Consider the following 15,146-nt stretch of genomic DNA (forward strand, 5'->3'; position numbering starts at 1 on the left):
GAGAATACACAGGATTCCAAGATAAATTCATCCTGATAATAGACTGATGGTTGATGATATGACTCGACTGGATTTCAAGAGAAGGGATCCCCTCAAAATCAATATCAAAATGACTCAAAATCCGGTTAATAAACCGGGCAAAAGGAAAGGAAACCTTTTTAGCCGTCGTTGCCGTGTGATGCATAGTCTGCATAACAAGGCGCGGAAGGTTAAAAGGTCGAGAGGAGATGATATGAAAAAGAATATACAAATCCATATATTTGCAAGTGAAGAGGTCTCCACTGCGGGGAACTATAGATGTGGTGATGAGTTTTTGAATGATTTGGAAATCAGGACAAAGACTTTTGAGATGGATTCGATCGTCAACAGCAGTGGCTTGACGACCGAGAATAGTAGAAAGAAAGAGATCACGATCAAAGTTTGGATCATTTTGTGGCCAAGTTTGGGAAAAGTATTCACCGGGTCCATTCCTGGGAAGATCAAACCAGGAGGACAGATCAGCAGAAGAAAAAATGATATGCCTACCTTGAACGATGGTGGCAATGGTGATATCACCATGCCCTAATTCGAGTTCAAGGTTTGCATAGAACTCGTGAATCAGTAGAGGAAAGATTCGGTCGGGGACAGATGGTTGAAAAAAGGATTACCAATGTTGAACATTCATTAAGTTCAACAGTAGGAGATGAGATTGAGCCAAGTAGGTAGTATCTAAGATACGACCCAGATGAATCTGACGATGTAAATAATCATCAGGAATGGGCCTAGAAACAGCTGGTTGGGTAGGATCACGGACAATAATAAGGCGACTAGAACTCGCCTGATCGCGACGGCGTTTGACAGACATTTTTATAGGTTGGAATCGGATGAAATAGAGATAAGAGAAGAAATTTAGGTGCAAGAAATCGGAATGAGCGATCTGATATTTATAGGGGATGGAACGATCGGAAGCTCCGATCTGGATCGGTCGTTCCGATCATGCGGTCCACTGAGGTAAGGCCACGTGTCGATCGGAAGCTCCGAACAGGCTTCGGACGTTCCGATCCTGAGGCGGTAATTAAAGATAAGGCGGTGAAAGTAATTTGAAAAGTCGGATCAGATGGGGATCGGACGTTCCGATCGTGATCGGTGGTTCCGATCCGCATCTAGGAGGGAAAAATTACCGCGCAAGATGAAAAGTGGCGGGATACAGATCGGAGGTTCCGATCTGGATCGGTGGTTCCGATCTGGATCGGGGATTCCGATCTGACTTAGGAAGAATGCATGATTTCGACTCTTTAAAATTTATTTTATTTAACATTTAAGCAAATAATTCACATAAAAATGTGAGCTTCTTAATTTTGAATAAATACAATTGATTTGTATTATCCAAAATTAATTTGCTCGAATTTAATATTAAGCTCTCCCTTAATATGACATTAAATTTAATTTGTGCCTACAAGTGATTACAACTCAACCATGCCAAGTTCACCACGCAAACGAATAAAAGTATTTTCATCTAGTGGTTTTGTAAAAATATCAGCAATTTGATTAGTTGTGTCAACATATTGAAGTTCAACTTCATTTCGTTCGATGTGGTCACGAATAAAATGATGACGAATGTCAATATGTTTGGTGCGCGAATGTTGAATCGGATTCTTTGTAAGACAAATGGCGCTAGTGTTGTCACAGAAAATAGGAATTTTTGAAAAAAAGACGTCATAGTCGAGAAATTGATGCTTCATCCAAAGAATTTGCGCACAACAACTACCGGTAGCCATATATTCGGCTTCGGTCGTTGATAACGCAACACAGTTTTGCTTTTTGGAAAACCAAGAAACTAAACAGTTTCCTAAAAAGAAACAAGTTCCACTAGTGCTTTTCCTATCCACCTTATATCCACCAAAGTCGGCATCGCAATAAGCTTTTAAATCAAAGAAAGAATTTTTCGAATACCACAAGCCGAGATTTGGAGTTTTTGAAAGATATTTGAAAATGCGTTTTAAGGCGAACAAATGTGATTCCTTTGGACATGATTGAAATCGTGCACACAAGCAAACACTAAACATAATGTCCGGTCTACTAGCAGTAGCATATAATAAGGAGTCAATCATACTACGAAAGGAAGATTGATCTACAGATTTACCATTTTCATCCTTGTCGAGTCTGATTGCTGTGCTCATTGGTGTGGATGATGATTTTGTGTTCTCCATCCCAAACTTCTTTAGAATCTCCTTGATGTATTTGCTTTGGTTCACAAAGAACCCATCCTTGCACTGTTTGATTTGTAATCCGAGGAAATAGTTAAGTTCCCCCATCATACTCATCTCGAAGTGTTCCTGCATCAACTTAGAGAATTCTTGACAAAGATTTTCATTAGTAGAACCAAAAATTATGTCATCAACATAAATTTGCACAATTAATAAATCATCTTTGTCATGTTTGGTAAACAAAGTAATATCAATCTTTCCTCTTGAAAAATCATTTGAAATAAGGAAAGTTGATAGTTTTTCATACCAAGCTCGAGGAGCTTGTTTCAAACCATACAAAGCTTTGTTTAGTCTATACACATGATCAGGTAATAATGCATCAACAAAGCCATCAGGTTGCTCAATATAAACCTCTTCTTTCAATTCACCATTAAGAAAGGCACTTTTGACATCCATTTGAAATAACTTAAAATTTCTAGAGCAAGCAAAAGCAAGTAGCATGCGAATGGATTCTAGTCTAGCAACAGGCGCATAAGTTTCATCATAATCTATGCCTTCTTCTTGACTATATCCTTTAGCAACAAGCCTAGCTTTATTTCTAGTGATAGTGCCATGCTCATCAAGTTTATTCCTAAACACCCATTTAGTGCCAATGATAGATCTATCATGCGGCCTAGGAACAAGAATCCAAACATCATTGCGTTTAAACTCATTCAACTCATCTTGCATTGCAATTATCCATGCATCATCTAACAAAGCATCATCTATGCATTTAGGTTCAACATGCGAAACAAAGGCAAGATGATTACAAATATTATTAAGAGAAGAACGAGTGGCTACTCCCTTCGAAGGAATTCCGATGATAAGATCCATTGGGTGATCTTTGTGAAGCGTCCAATCCTTCGGAAGTGGTGTTTCCTCAACGGAAACATCTATATCATTTAGGCTTGAGGAAGCCAACTCTTCTTCGAGTAATTCTACATCATCAATGTTAGTGCGAACAATAGTAGACATAGATTCATCAAAAATAACATGCATAGATTCTTCAACAAGTAAAGTGCGTTTATTAAAAACTCTAAAGGCCTTACTTGAGGTAGAATATCCGAGAAAGATACCTTTGTCGGATTTGGCATCAAATTTGCCAAGGTTGTCCTTACCATTGTTATGTATGCAGCATTTGGAACCGAAAGCTCGAAAGTAAGAAATGTTAGGCTTTCTCCCTCTCCATAATTCATATGGAGTTTTCTTGAGAATTGGCCTTATTGATACGCGATTGATAATGTAACAGACAGTGTTCATTGCTTCAGCCCAAAAATATTTTGGTAGAGAATGCTCACATATCATGGTCCTCGCAATCTCCACAAGTGTCCTATTTTTCCTCTCAACGACCCCGTTTTGTTGAGGAGTCCTAGGACAAGAAAAATTATGACCGATGCCTTTCTCTTCACAAAAGTTTAAAAAACTCTCATTTTGAAATTCAGTTCCGTGGTCACTATGGATCTGCTTTATTGAAAGATTTTTCTCATTCTCAACTCGTTTGACAAAAGTTTTAAAATAATCAAAGGCATCATTTTTGTGGGCTAAAAACAATGTCCAAGTGTAACGTGAAAAATCATCCACAATGACAAATGCATAAAGCTTCCCTCCTAGGCTAGCGTTCCTCGAGGGACCACATAGATCTAGGTGAAGAAGTTCAAGGGGCATAGAAGTTGATATAAAATTTTTGCTTTTAAAAGATTCCCTTGTATGTTTGCCAAGTTGACAAGCATCACAAATAGAATCTAATTTTAAATTGAGTTTTGGCATACCAACAACTAAATCAAGTTTAAAAAGTTTTCTATGGTACTAGGACCAACATGACCTAGTCATCTATGCCAAAGAATGTTGTCATCAACATTCAAGGATACAAGACTTTTAATATTTGATAAAGATAAATTGTTTAAAGAAACCTTGTAAACATTTTCACTTCTATATCCTTTGAAATTTATGGATTTGTCAGTCGTGAGTGATATAGTGCAGTGTTGGGGAGTGAATTTGACTTCATAACCTCTATCGCACAATTGACTTATGCTTAGTAGATTATGTTTAAGCCCTTTCACTATGAGTACATCATCAATCAAGCAAGATTTAGATATACCTATTGAGCTGCTGCCTTCAATGACTCCTTTGCTGTTGTCACCAAAGGTGACTGTTCCCTTCTCCTTAGGTTTGACTGATTGGAGTAGATCCTTGTTCCCCGTCATATGTCTAGAACATCCACTGTCTAGATACCATATGCTAGGGAGAACAGTTTTTCTAGTTCCCTGAAAAGAATTGTTTTGGTACCCTTTAGTTCTTTTGGGTCCACAATGTTAGAAAAGAGAGATACAAAATAGACTTCTAAGAGTTCAGTCTCTCATAGCAACATCATCGCCACTTTCTAAGAGTGCTCCAAGTAGTATGTAGGGCATATGGCCACTTTAAAAACCTATTTCCTTGGACAGAGCAACGTTCAACAGGGAGACCAGCCGCAAGTCAAGGCATTTTTAAGCCGGTCTATATTGAACTCCCTTAGATTGTGATCTCATAATGTCGACTAATGAGTTGTTAAGTACTCTTAGGCCTCCATTTCATATAGCTCTTTTGAACATATTGATATTTCAATGATCTGCATTTATGTCTAACATGACCAGATTTGCAACAATAAGAACAAGTAGGGGGTGATCTCATCTTAGCCTTAGCTATTAGACTAACAAAGTCTATAGACTTCTTACCATAGCCTATTCCTCCCTTATCAAAGCTACATTTCTGCATGCTAAGTAGGTTGTTCAATTTATTGCTACTCACATTGAATTTATCGAATGATTTTTCTAAGTGATCTAGGTCATCCTTAAGTTTAAGATTATCATGCTCCTTAGTTTCTAATTCCTTTTTAAGATTTCTATTCTCTTTTCTAAGAACCTTAGCCATATCAAACATATCTTTATAAGCATGTAAGAGTTCATCGTAAGTAGGTACCTCGTCATCGTCGTCAGAGACGATGTCATCATTCTTAACCATGAAGCAGAGGTTTGCTTCCTCGTCGTCGTCGTCGCTATCACTCCAGGTAGCTAGTAAGGCTTTCTTCTTTCCTTTGTCCACTTTCTTCTTGAGTGGGCATTCATTGGCGTAGTGACCTTGTTGTTGACAGTTGTAGCAGGTCACTTCTCTCTCAGGTTTCTTGTCTTTCTTGAATTTGTTTCCCCGCATGAATTTCTTGAATTTTCTTGCGAGGAGAGCCATGTCATCATCGTCATCTTCTTCGACTTGTGTAGTCAAAGCTATCCCTTTGTGCTTGACATCTTCTTTCTTTGATTCTTTTCTCGTGGACACTTCTAACTCATGGGTTTTTAGGGTCCCATGTAGTTGATCAAGATCATAGGCGGCAGTGTCCCCTTTGTTGGATTCGATGATGGCGGTTCTCTTTGCATCCCATTCTTTTGGTAGGGCACGAAGAGCTCTCCTCCAAACTTGCTTGGTAGGATATTGTTCTCCCAATTGTGCTAACTCATTGATGATTTGAGTAAGCCTTCGGAACATGGTGTCAACATCTTCATTGGATTCCATCTCAAATGTTTCGTATTTGAGTTGGAGTAAGTCGATCTTTGTCTCTTTCACTTGGTTGGTGCCTTCGTGACATATCTCTAGCTTGTCCCATATCTCTTTAGCGGATGAGCACATCGATATCCGGTTGTACTCGTTCATATCTAAAGAACAATGCAAGATATTCATAGCTTTAGCATTTTGCGAAATTAATTTCATGTTCTCTTTTGAAAAGTCATCCATTCCCTTAGGAATTTCAACCCCATCAACTATTTTCATAGGTGTATAGGGACCTTTCACCGTCACTTTCCATAGAACATAGTCTACGGATTGGATATATAGGGACATACGATTTTTCCAATACCCGTAGTTTATGCCATTAAAAAGAGGAGGACGATTAGTAGATTGCCCTTGAGCATAATCACTCGCTAGGTTTGCCATAAAAAGGATTTGAAAAGTATTTTCAAATGGCTTTGATACCACTTGTTAGAACCTAATTGGGGGGGGGGGGGGGATTTAGGTTCTATTGGCAACTTTAGCAATTTAAAGAGATTATGCAAGTACACAAGCGGAAGACTTAAGCAATCAAATAATAAGTGCGGTAAATAAATGCGTAATGTAAATAAAGCAGTAAAAGGGATAAGAGATGTTTATGGAAGTTCGACGATAAATCGTCTACGTCTCCCCTTCTTGGTTAAGTTGATTAACCAAGGATCCACTAGCACTTCGAACATCTTGGCCTTGATGGCTCCAAGGATAGCCTTACAACTTGACACGATCACTGCGCCGATACAATTCAACACTCTTGGCCTTAAGGGCTCCAAGGATAGCCTCAACACTCGTAAAATACACTTGGCTTCACACACAAGTGTTTACAAAACCGAGCAACCAACTCACAAACTAACAACCCTCGATATTACAACCCCGAATACAACTCGATATGTGAATATATTTTGAACACTCAAAAGGGGCTACAAATTGCTCAACAAATGGCTTGAATAATGTTTGAGAGGATTGAGAGACTTGAAGATGTTGGGATGGATTGAATGGCCTCGGAATGCCTCCTTTTATAGCTGAAATTTTGGCATCGATCGGAACTTCCGATCCCTGCATCGGAGCTTCCGAAATTTGAATTCTGAGACACGCGGGTGTACTGGATCGGAACGTCCGATCCACTTCGGAGCTTCCGATCGGCGCAATAAATATGGTGTCGGGCAAAAGTCTTCCGGACAAGATTATCAGGCGGCCGTTCAGGATCGGAACGTCCGATCACATTCGGTACTTCCGATCTGCTTCACTTCGTTGCCTCCGATCTGCTTCACTTCGTTGCCTCCGATCTGCTTCCGAACAATATAAAAATCCCTTAGAAAATGATCGGACCTTCCGAACCATGATCAGAGCTTCCGATCCACCCTTAGCTTCCGAAGATGCTTCTGATCATGATCGGAGGTTCCGATCTCTAATCGGAGCTTCCGATCCCGTAGCAGTAAACTTCTTCGAATTTTGTTTTTGATCTTGATTATGAATTTAGTCTTAATTCATCTTGAAAATTTTAACTCTGTAATAAGCTCAATGTAAATATTAGTAATATTTTAACCTAGTTTTGTTAATCATCAAAACATAGAGAAATAAGACTTGTTAATGCATTAAAAACATTAATATCATAATTCGAGATTTATATGCGTTTAAGGCGTAACACATATATAGGTTCAGTACCATTTCATCAGATCAGTTTTGGAGGATGGAATCTTGATGCTTGAGAAGATTCCTGAAAGCAGAAATCCGGCTGATATGTTCACAAAGGCAGTGACCACTGACAAACTGAAGTTATGTTCAACTTCGGTTGAACTTCAAGTATACGAAATGAGGCATGAGCTGTTGCATTAATTGTGTGAAGACATGATTGAAATCAAGTCTTCAAATGGGAGAAATGTTAGGTGGAAATTAATGAGGTTGGTGGGGGAATTGCATATGGTTGCTGAATTCCTATTAAATGCAACGCGTAAAATGGCCTATAAATAGGCTCCTCTGATTTCAGTTTATATCATCTCATTCTTCTCTTCTTTTGTATTAACAAAGAGAGAATAAAATGAAAAGAGAGAAAAAGTGTGTTTTTTTTTAGAGATCTCTTGTGAGTTAGAGAATTATTTTTCGGTAATACTCGGGGTTTGGGTGTGGTGAGATATAGTGTTTTGTATACACTTGTAATATTTTTTTGGTTATAAATATTGCAGCAGCTCCGTGGACGTAGCCTATATTGGATGAACCACGTAAATCTTTGGTGTTCTTGTTGATTATTTTATTTCGCAATTATTATCGTCATGATCGCTCCGACATAATCCATAACATAGTCTTGCTCTTATTTACAATAACGTCATATTGTTGCATAAAAAAATTAATATTTTTATGAATGATTCAAATAAAATATATGTTTCATAAAATTGATTCGTGAGATTGTCTCACAAGATTTTTTGTGGTTTTTTTTAATTCATTATATTTTATTTTTAGAAATGCTAACGGCACAACGGAGATGCACTGAGGTTTTAATTTCGGATGATATTTGAATTCCATGAGATAAATTTCCTGTGAGATCGTCTTAAGGATTTGTGAGACGAATTGATCTAACTCGTGTATAATAAATATATATATTATTTTTTATATAAATAATAATAATTTTTTATCTATCGGATGACTCAAATTACTCTTTTACACACGAATTTTACGCATAGTCCAAACTTCAAACACAACTTGTTTGACCGTTTGAGTCTCACTTACAATTCTTTTTGTTACTATATTTGCTTCAAATATTTCAAATTTTATTTCATCTCTCCCTATATATAAAGAATCTCCTCCTTAGACACCATCTTTTAAATTGCCTAAATTGCCCTTATGTAACATAAATATTACAATTTTATTTTTAATTTTTTTTTTTTGAAATTTTGAAATTTCAAATTTCCATATTTTTCTCAACTAAACATTGTAGATAAGATAAATTGATAAAAAAAAATTAAATTTATTTTTATATTATTTTATAAATGTTAAAAAATAAATTTAAATATTATTAAAAAAATAATATTTATATATAACATACAATATTAAATATATTATATGATTTTATACACACGCAACGCGTGTGTGATTATGCTAGTATTAATTAAATTTATACATTAGAATGGAGTTTAATCTCTGACATTTGTCAAGTAAAATGCAAATTAGGTAATTTGCGTGTTAAATTAAATCAAATTTCTTTTTTTAAAAAACATATATTATTAGTTAAAAAAATTAAAAAAAAATTAATAAAATCCATGTATGATAATTATAGGCACGTGACAAGCTGCTTGTATTTTAATCCAAATTGATGACTAACAATTCCATTCAGCCGACAATGTCTTCTTCACTTCACGCACGTAAATCATGGGATGGGATGGATTGTCTTTGCTGACCTGTCTCGACATGCACCGCACCCTCCAAATAATTATTATTTGTAAACAATTTTTTTTTTACATTTATTGCACCAAAAACCACATATGCGTATCAAATTATCAATATATTTTATTCGATAAACAGCGGCACGTTTTTAAAATTATTATAGTCAAGAATCAGCAACGAAGCAACATCAAATGCTGGGTCCCATGATCTGTCCCCGTTCCAGAAAAAAAAATGGCGGAATTGGATTTAAAACACAAGATTGGGATGATTAAGGCTGATCTGTTAAAAGGAACGTGAATCAGACAAGAAAGAGTTGACCTTTGGAGGTGAGGAATTATTTGAATTTTTTTTTTTTTTTTTAGAGATCGAGTGACTCATGTCTGAAGGGGGAATGTCATCGACTTACTCAGTTTGCAGCGATGCAGCTGGAGTTGCAGGTTATTGCTCTATTCGATTCAATTACACTTCCCACTCTGTTTTTTGCTGATGGGTTTTCCTTGTTTCGTCCGGCTGTGTGTTCTTGATTGAATTGGGGAAAATGGGTCGGAAAAATTATGCTTTTTGTTTGGTATATTATGCTCAATTTATGCATATTCTTCGTTCGAAGCAACAATATTTGCTTTTCTTTGCAGGTAACCTCCTTGCTTTTGTGCTGTTTGTGTCGCCCATGTAAGCGTCCCCTCCTACTTCTGCTGAACCAGATTTGTTCTTATGTGATCGATGCATTTATTTGATTTATGTATGTTTATTTTATCAGACCAACATTCAGAAGAATCATAAAAAACCGGTCGACAGAAGAATTTTCGGGTTTGCCTTACATCTATGCCCTGTTAAACTGCTTGATATGCCTTTGGTACGGCATGCCCATTGTCTCCTCCGGCATAATCTTAATAGCCACCGTCAATTCGGTCGGAGCTGTTTTCCAGCTGACCTATGTCGCGATTTTCATTAGATACGCGCAAAAAGAGAACAAGGTTTTAGTTATTCTATGCTCTAATCAATGTATTTTGATTCAACCCTTTGGCTCTAAGACTGTAATTTGCACAGGTGAAGATGTTGGGATTGTTGATTGCTGTTTTTTCTGTATTCGGGATCATAGCTTTGTTGAGTTTACGGGCTTTTGAACCGCCTAAACGACAGCTTTTTGTTGGATACTTGTCTGTCTTTTCTCTCATATCCATGTTTGCTTCGCCTCTGCTCATAATAGTAAGTTCACCAAAGAACTAAAATTGAAACTGGTTTTTTCCCTTGTGTTCTAACTTGTGGACTTGTGTGTGTTATGTAGAATCTGGTGATTAGGACGAGAAGCGTCGAATATATGCCGTTCTATCTCTCTCTCGCGACGTACTTGATGAGCATTTCTTTCTTTGCTTATGGATTGTTAAAGCATGATCCATTCATCTATGTAAGATTCGATCCTTTCAAACTGCTATGTTAATGGCAATCAACTTTTTTTGAGGGTCACCGTTTGTTTCTGGTTTTCTGTTTGCCTGCTCTGTGAAAATCAGGTTCCTAATGGGGCAGGAGCAGTTCTTGGGGCAATACAGTTAGTGTTGTACTTCTATTACAGCAGAAGTTCAGCGGAGGCATCTAGAAGGCCGTTACTCGAAAATGGAGCGGGGTGTTGATTTGTTAATTCTTTTTCCCATTTGAATGCCGTTTGTTGTATAATTCAATGTTCGATAAGAGCTTCGGCTGTTTTGTAAGAAATCCTCGCGATTTCATCAATAAAAGTTCCGGAAGTTTGATTGGTTGATTTCAACGCTTGTATAAAGAAATATATTCCCAATTATTTGATTTTAAGGAAAACTCTCTTTGCCAAGAAGAATTTTAGGTAATGTTACACTCTCAAATATTATCTTAATGTGAACGGTGAAGGAGAAAAGATCTTTTTGTGCACCTAAGACGAAGTGCCTGCATTTGAATACAAGTATATGATGTTGTGATGCACATGTTAACACCTTCTCGGACGAGATTCATGAGGCGCGTTATTATGAGATGTGTTGTTCCGCATTGATGATGGCAAGACCCTAGTCCAGATCATTTTCTTGAGGAAGTCATTTTTTCAGAAAAATACTCAAGACTCTCTTCTTAAGGCGAGTCCAACTTTACTCTTTGCCTAGTTCCCAAGTCGAAGCATACTTCTCGAGTTGGTGATGAATGATTATCGCTTATTGCTTGCTGTAATGTTTTTTACAAGGTGGTCTTGACAACTATTGCTTCGAAGATTTCTTCCACCTTGGGCACAATCATAGTTCAAGCACGAGCTAATATTTTCCAAGGAAGATTTATCACTGGAAACATCAACCTTGCACAAGAATCACTCCGTAGATATTAGCACAAGAAAATCTCTCCCCCCGTGCATCGTTGAGATTGATCTTCATAAACCTTTTGAGCGTAAGTTTCTCAATGATGATGCTTGTGGATAATTAGAATTTCATCTTTTTTCACTAGGAGTGGGCTGCCTCACATCCAAGACAAAATTATTGTGGTGGACAAGACAAACCCGTCCCATGCTTGTTCATTGGCTGAAGATTCAGCCCTTTCAGTTGGCATCACATCCAAATGCTAGTTATCTATGACATATTTAACCTTATCATTGCAGTTAAATTGTCTAAAGAAGAATTTCCGGGATCTTTCCACATTGCCAATGCAAGAGCTATTGCTTTATCAAGCACCTTATGTCATGTCTGGACAGTGAGAGATAGAAGGATGTAACCCTTTTACTTCAGATGTATGCAGTGCGTACTTATTGTAACCACTTTATAATGATTTTGTCATACTCTGTACATCTAATATCCTGAATGTCTGGGGACGTATGGAGAGCTTGTGAGCACGTACTTTGATGTTTAGTTTTGACTTAAAACTACATGATTTTGGGGGCAATTGTGACTTCTCATGAATGATTGTTGTTTGGTATGATATAATGCATGAGAAAGAAGGGAAGCCAACTTATTCAATAAGAACATCCTCTTAGGTCAACAAATAAGCCATAACACCAAATCCCTATGCAAAATAATACCTATCTACGACAGAAGGGACGAAAGGTCTGACCCTGGTCACATTAGGTGCTAAAGCTAACCAACCTCTTTCATCTCTTCTTGATGCTGGACAGGTAACAGCTACACCGTATAACGATTCTTGGCATTTCTGTCAAGCCTCTTTGCCTCCTCCTGCATTACAAAAACTAGTTGAGTATCGATCCAGAGCAAAACATAATAAGATAAAAAAAAAATTACCGAACAAGTCAGTGGCCTATGAAAGTGATAGGATAATTTATTAACTTACATGGAATATGAAACCAATTGAATCGTTATAATCCAGAAATTCCTTCCATTGTTTTCCGATGCTCAGCTGGAAAGTTTCAGATATACAGTGGGTTACAACGTACAAGAGATGCACAAGCAATGAAATATATAATGCTCCACCTATATCCATCACGAAAGTATGGGAAAACATACAGAAAGTTTTAGATATCTCCATTTTGTTTCAACTTTCAGGTTTCTGTATATCTGTTGTAACTCAAAATCCGGCAGTTTTCTACATCTTAACAAGGATTTCATTTATAGCCCCCAAATAATAATATCAGGAGAAATCTTATTGAAGTTAATGACCATAAAGAGTTGAAGATTCAACAAAATGCCTTGCTCACTTGGACGAACGCATTTTTGAAAAATTAGAATATTACAGTCAAATACTTTTTATGTGACTCTTCTGTGCAAGTGGTTCCACTAAATTAGTTTACGGACAACAAAGTCAATAATATCTTGAATAAGATATAATGGAAAACTCTATGCTCGAACAAACCTGAGCAGCTTCATTCGCAGCATTCTTTGTCCACACAGAAATTTTCTCCTGCCTAGCTCGGACATTGACAACTGCTCCACATATCTCATCTCCATAATCAAATTGCTCACCAATCATTGCTAGCAACTAGACAAATCATGTGGGAAATCAAAATAATGATATATCATATTCCAAACAAATTTGAAAAAGGGAAAAGAAACAGTATTTCATACAAGTTAAAGAAACAGATATCATAATCAAAAGAGACTAGAGCATACTGTATGGAGCCAAGGAGTGTCCGATTTAGTCCTGCTAAGGCTCACAGTCCACTTTCCCCCGTTGGCACAAATTGGATCCTCCCATTTTGGCTCAATTTTATTTTTGAAACAATAAAAGTCCGCTCCAATCACCAACTTACTAGGATGATGTATATTATTGTAAACACTGCAAGCCAGCCAAAGTAAATTAATGTCATATAACACGTGACAGAACATGGAATTAAAACTGAAGTTCAACAACTTGGAATTCAAAATTCACATCAGTCATTGCCTCATTGGTAAGAAAGCCACAACTCATTAGCATAAAATGAGAGATAAGAAATAAAATAAATAAAATTTTGCCACAGCAGAAGCATAGAAAACAAAACCACTTTTCTGGGCATGATAGAAGGAACAGACAATGCCGTTAGGCAATGCCACAACAAACCTAGTCACTGCGGCAGTTCCCAATTTTTGTAGCAAAACTGACCCTATAACTCGAGGAAATAGTCCATAGATTTCCCCTCAACGCCCCTACAACCCTAAAGGGAGAAAACTACATCCCAAGCTATGGGGCAGGAAACTCAGTTTCCCACACATCTTCTTTACAAGTTATAGGGTTCACTATCCACTATCAAGTATCAACTACGGGTAAGGGTAACAACTATTCCACAGCGTAGAGTTTTCATGTGCCTAAGAATCAGGAATTACAAAATTAAAATTTTGACGCGTCAGTTGACAAATTCAGAAACAAATTACGGCATCTTGTACACCCTGAATTTTTTTCTTTTGTTTTTGGTGCATGGTAAAGAGAGATCCATTTTTCGTTTTCATACACAATAGAACATAAAAAGATTCATGGATACCCACAGAGACATGACAAGCTTCGCATCTTCTGAGCCCTAACTCACTTGATATGCCTCGTAGGCTCGTACTCAGGAACACTCGCAGACAAGGTAAATTCAATGGTCAAAGTACACAAATCTAAGAAATACATAAACGCAAAAAAGCTAACCTCCACAGATATGAATCAAAATTAAATCAACGAACAGCTGAAAACAAGGTACTGTTTCGATACAATTAGATCCAAAAGAAAAAGAACCTCCAGAAGTCTTCGACAGTGGAGAAGGTGTAAATGGGCCGCATCGAGCTTCCCCAAGCAGCCTGTTTTTGTTTAGCGGAAGGGTTATCAAACCAAAATGTCCACGCGTGCTCCAATGGATGCCTCGGAGGCGGCGGCGCCATGGCCTTCAAGGCCTCGGCGTCGTCCGAATTTCCGGCAACGATTTCCCCTTCCTCCGCCTCAGATTCCTCCACTCCTACGTTGTTTGCCGATGATGAATTCTCTGCTTCCTCCTTGGTTACCATTTTCTCGGTTTCCTGAACCATATTTTTCCCCCAATCTCTCTTCTGATTTGGTTACCCTTCTCAAGCTAAGGCACTACGGTATTTGTTTTGTTTGGTTTGGTTGAATGGGTATGAATAGACCTGGCTTCGCCGGTTTTGACCCGGACCCGACCTGTGGTCGGGCTGGACCCGGAACCGAGACCCGACACGCAAATGTTCGGTCCAATCCCGGTTTTTCCTTTGAAAAATTGGCAATCCGTCGGATTGAACGGGTCTGACCCGCCGGATTGGATACGTGGCGCCCCATGGGCGCCCAGATAATCCAACGACCACTAGCAAGTAGCCGTTGGAGCTCTCAACGGCCACGATTTCGTGGCCGTTAATATTTTTTTTATTTAAAAAAACCTACTTTTTATCTATAAATACCCCCAACCCCTTTCATTTTATTTACACAATTTTCTCTTCATTCTTTCCATTCTCAATTCCTTTTAATTTCTTGATTATCAAAAATATCAAGTTTCGATTATTGGTTTATTCTCAATTGTTGATTTATTTTCATATTTATACAATTAAAAATGTC

The 15,146-nt window shown here is 37.6% G+C and overlaps 2 protein-coding genes across 2 annotated transcripts; one reads left to right on the forward strand and one right to left on the reverse strand.

Annotated features, from left to right (window-relative positions):
* The first annotated feature begins 9,304 nt into the window (after positions 1 to 9,304).
* Positions 9,305 to 10,993, forward strand: LOC140892012 (bidirectional sugar transporter SWEET2a-like). The gene is made up of 6 exons (XM_073300735.1): positions 9,305 to 9,613; positions 9,809 to 9,845; positions 9,934 to 10,150; positions 10,224 to 10,382; positions 10,462 to 10,581; positions 10,685 to 10,993. The coding sequence occupies exons 1-6, from the start codon at positions 9,553 to 9,555 to the stop codon at positions 10,802 to 10,804; spliced, it is 714 nt and encodes a 237-aa protein (XP_073156836.1). The 5' UTR covers positions 9,305 to 9,552; the 3' UTR covers positions 10,805 to 10,993.
* A 1,121-nt stretch (positions 10,994 to 12,114) lies between these two features.
* On the reverse strand, positions 12,115 to 14,666 carry LOC140889374 (eukaryotic translation initiation factor 4E-2-like). Its single transcript, XM_073297088.1, has 5 exons — positions 14,322 to 14,666; positions 13,241 to 13,406; positions 12,984 to 13,109; positions 12,465 to 12,530; positions 12,115 to 12,349 (listed from the first exon to the last, which is right to left on the reverse strand). The coding sequence occupies exons 1-5, from the start codon at positions 14,606 to 14,608 to the stop codon at positions 12,299 to 12,301; spliced, it is 696 nt and encodes a 231-aa protein (XP_073153189.1). The 5' UTR covers positions 14,609 to 14,666; the 3' UTR covers positions 12,115 to 12,298.
* Between the last annotated feature and the right edge of the window lie 480 nt (positions 14,667 to 15,146).

Source organism: Henckelia pumila, chromosome 3 (assembly GCF_033568475.1).
Source record: "Henckelia pumila isolate YLH828 chromosome 3, ASM3356847v2, whole genome shotgun sequence".
NCBI classification, from domain to species: domain Eukaryota; kingdom Viridiplantae; phylum Streptophyta; class Magnoliopsida; order Lamiales; family Gesneriaceae; genus Henckelia; species Henckelia pumila.

Excerpts from the sequence above, each read along its gene's own strand:
- LOC140889374 (XM_073297088.1), bottom strand. The coding sequence starts at position 14,608 with ATGGTTCAGGAAACCGAGAAAATGGTAACCAAGGAGGAAGCAGAGAAT. Across the intron at positions 13,110-13,240 it reads ACACTCCTTGGCTCCATACA|TTGCTAGCAATGATTGGTGA; the intron begins GTATGCTCTAGT and ends TGATTTGTCTAG. Across the intron at positions 12,531-12,983 it reads CTGCGAATGAAGCTGCTCAG|CTGAGCATCGGAAAACAATG; the intron begins GTTTGTTCGAGC and ends GAAACTTTCCAG.
- LOC140892012 (XM_073300735.1), top strand. The coding sequence starts at position 9,553 with ATGTCTGAAGGGGGAATGTCATCGACTTACTCAGTTTGCAGCGATGCA. Across the intron at positions 9,614-9,808 it reads CGATGCAGCTGGAGTTGCAG|GTAACCTCCTTGCTTTTGTG; the intron begins GTTATTGCTCTA and ends TTTTCTTTGCAG. Across the intron at positions 10,582-10,684 it reads AGCATGATCCATTCATCTAT|GTTCCTAATGGGGCAGGAGC; the intron begins GTAAGATTCGAT and ends TGTGAAAATCAG.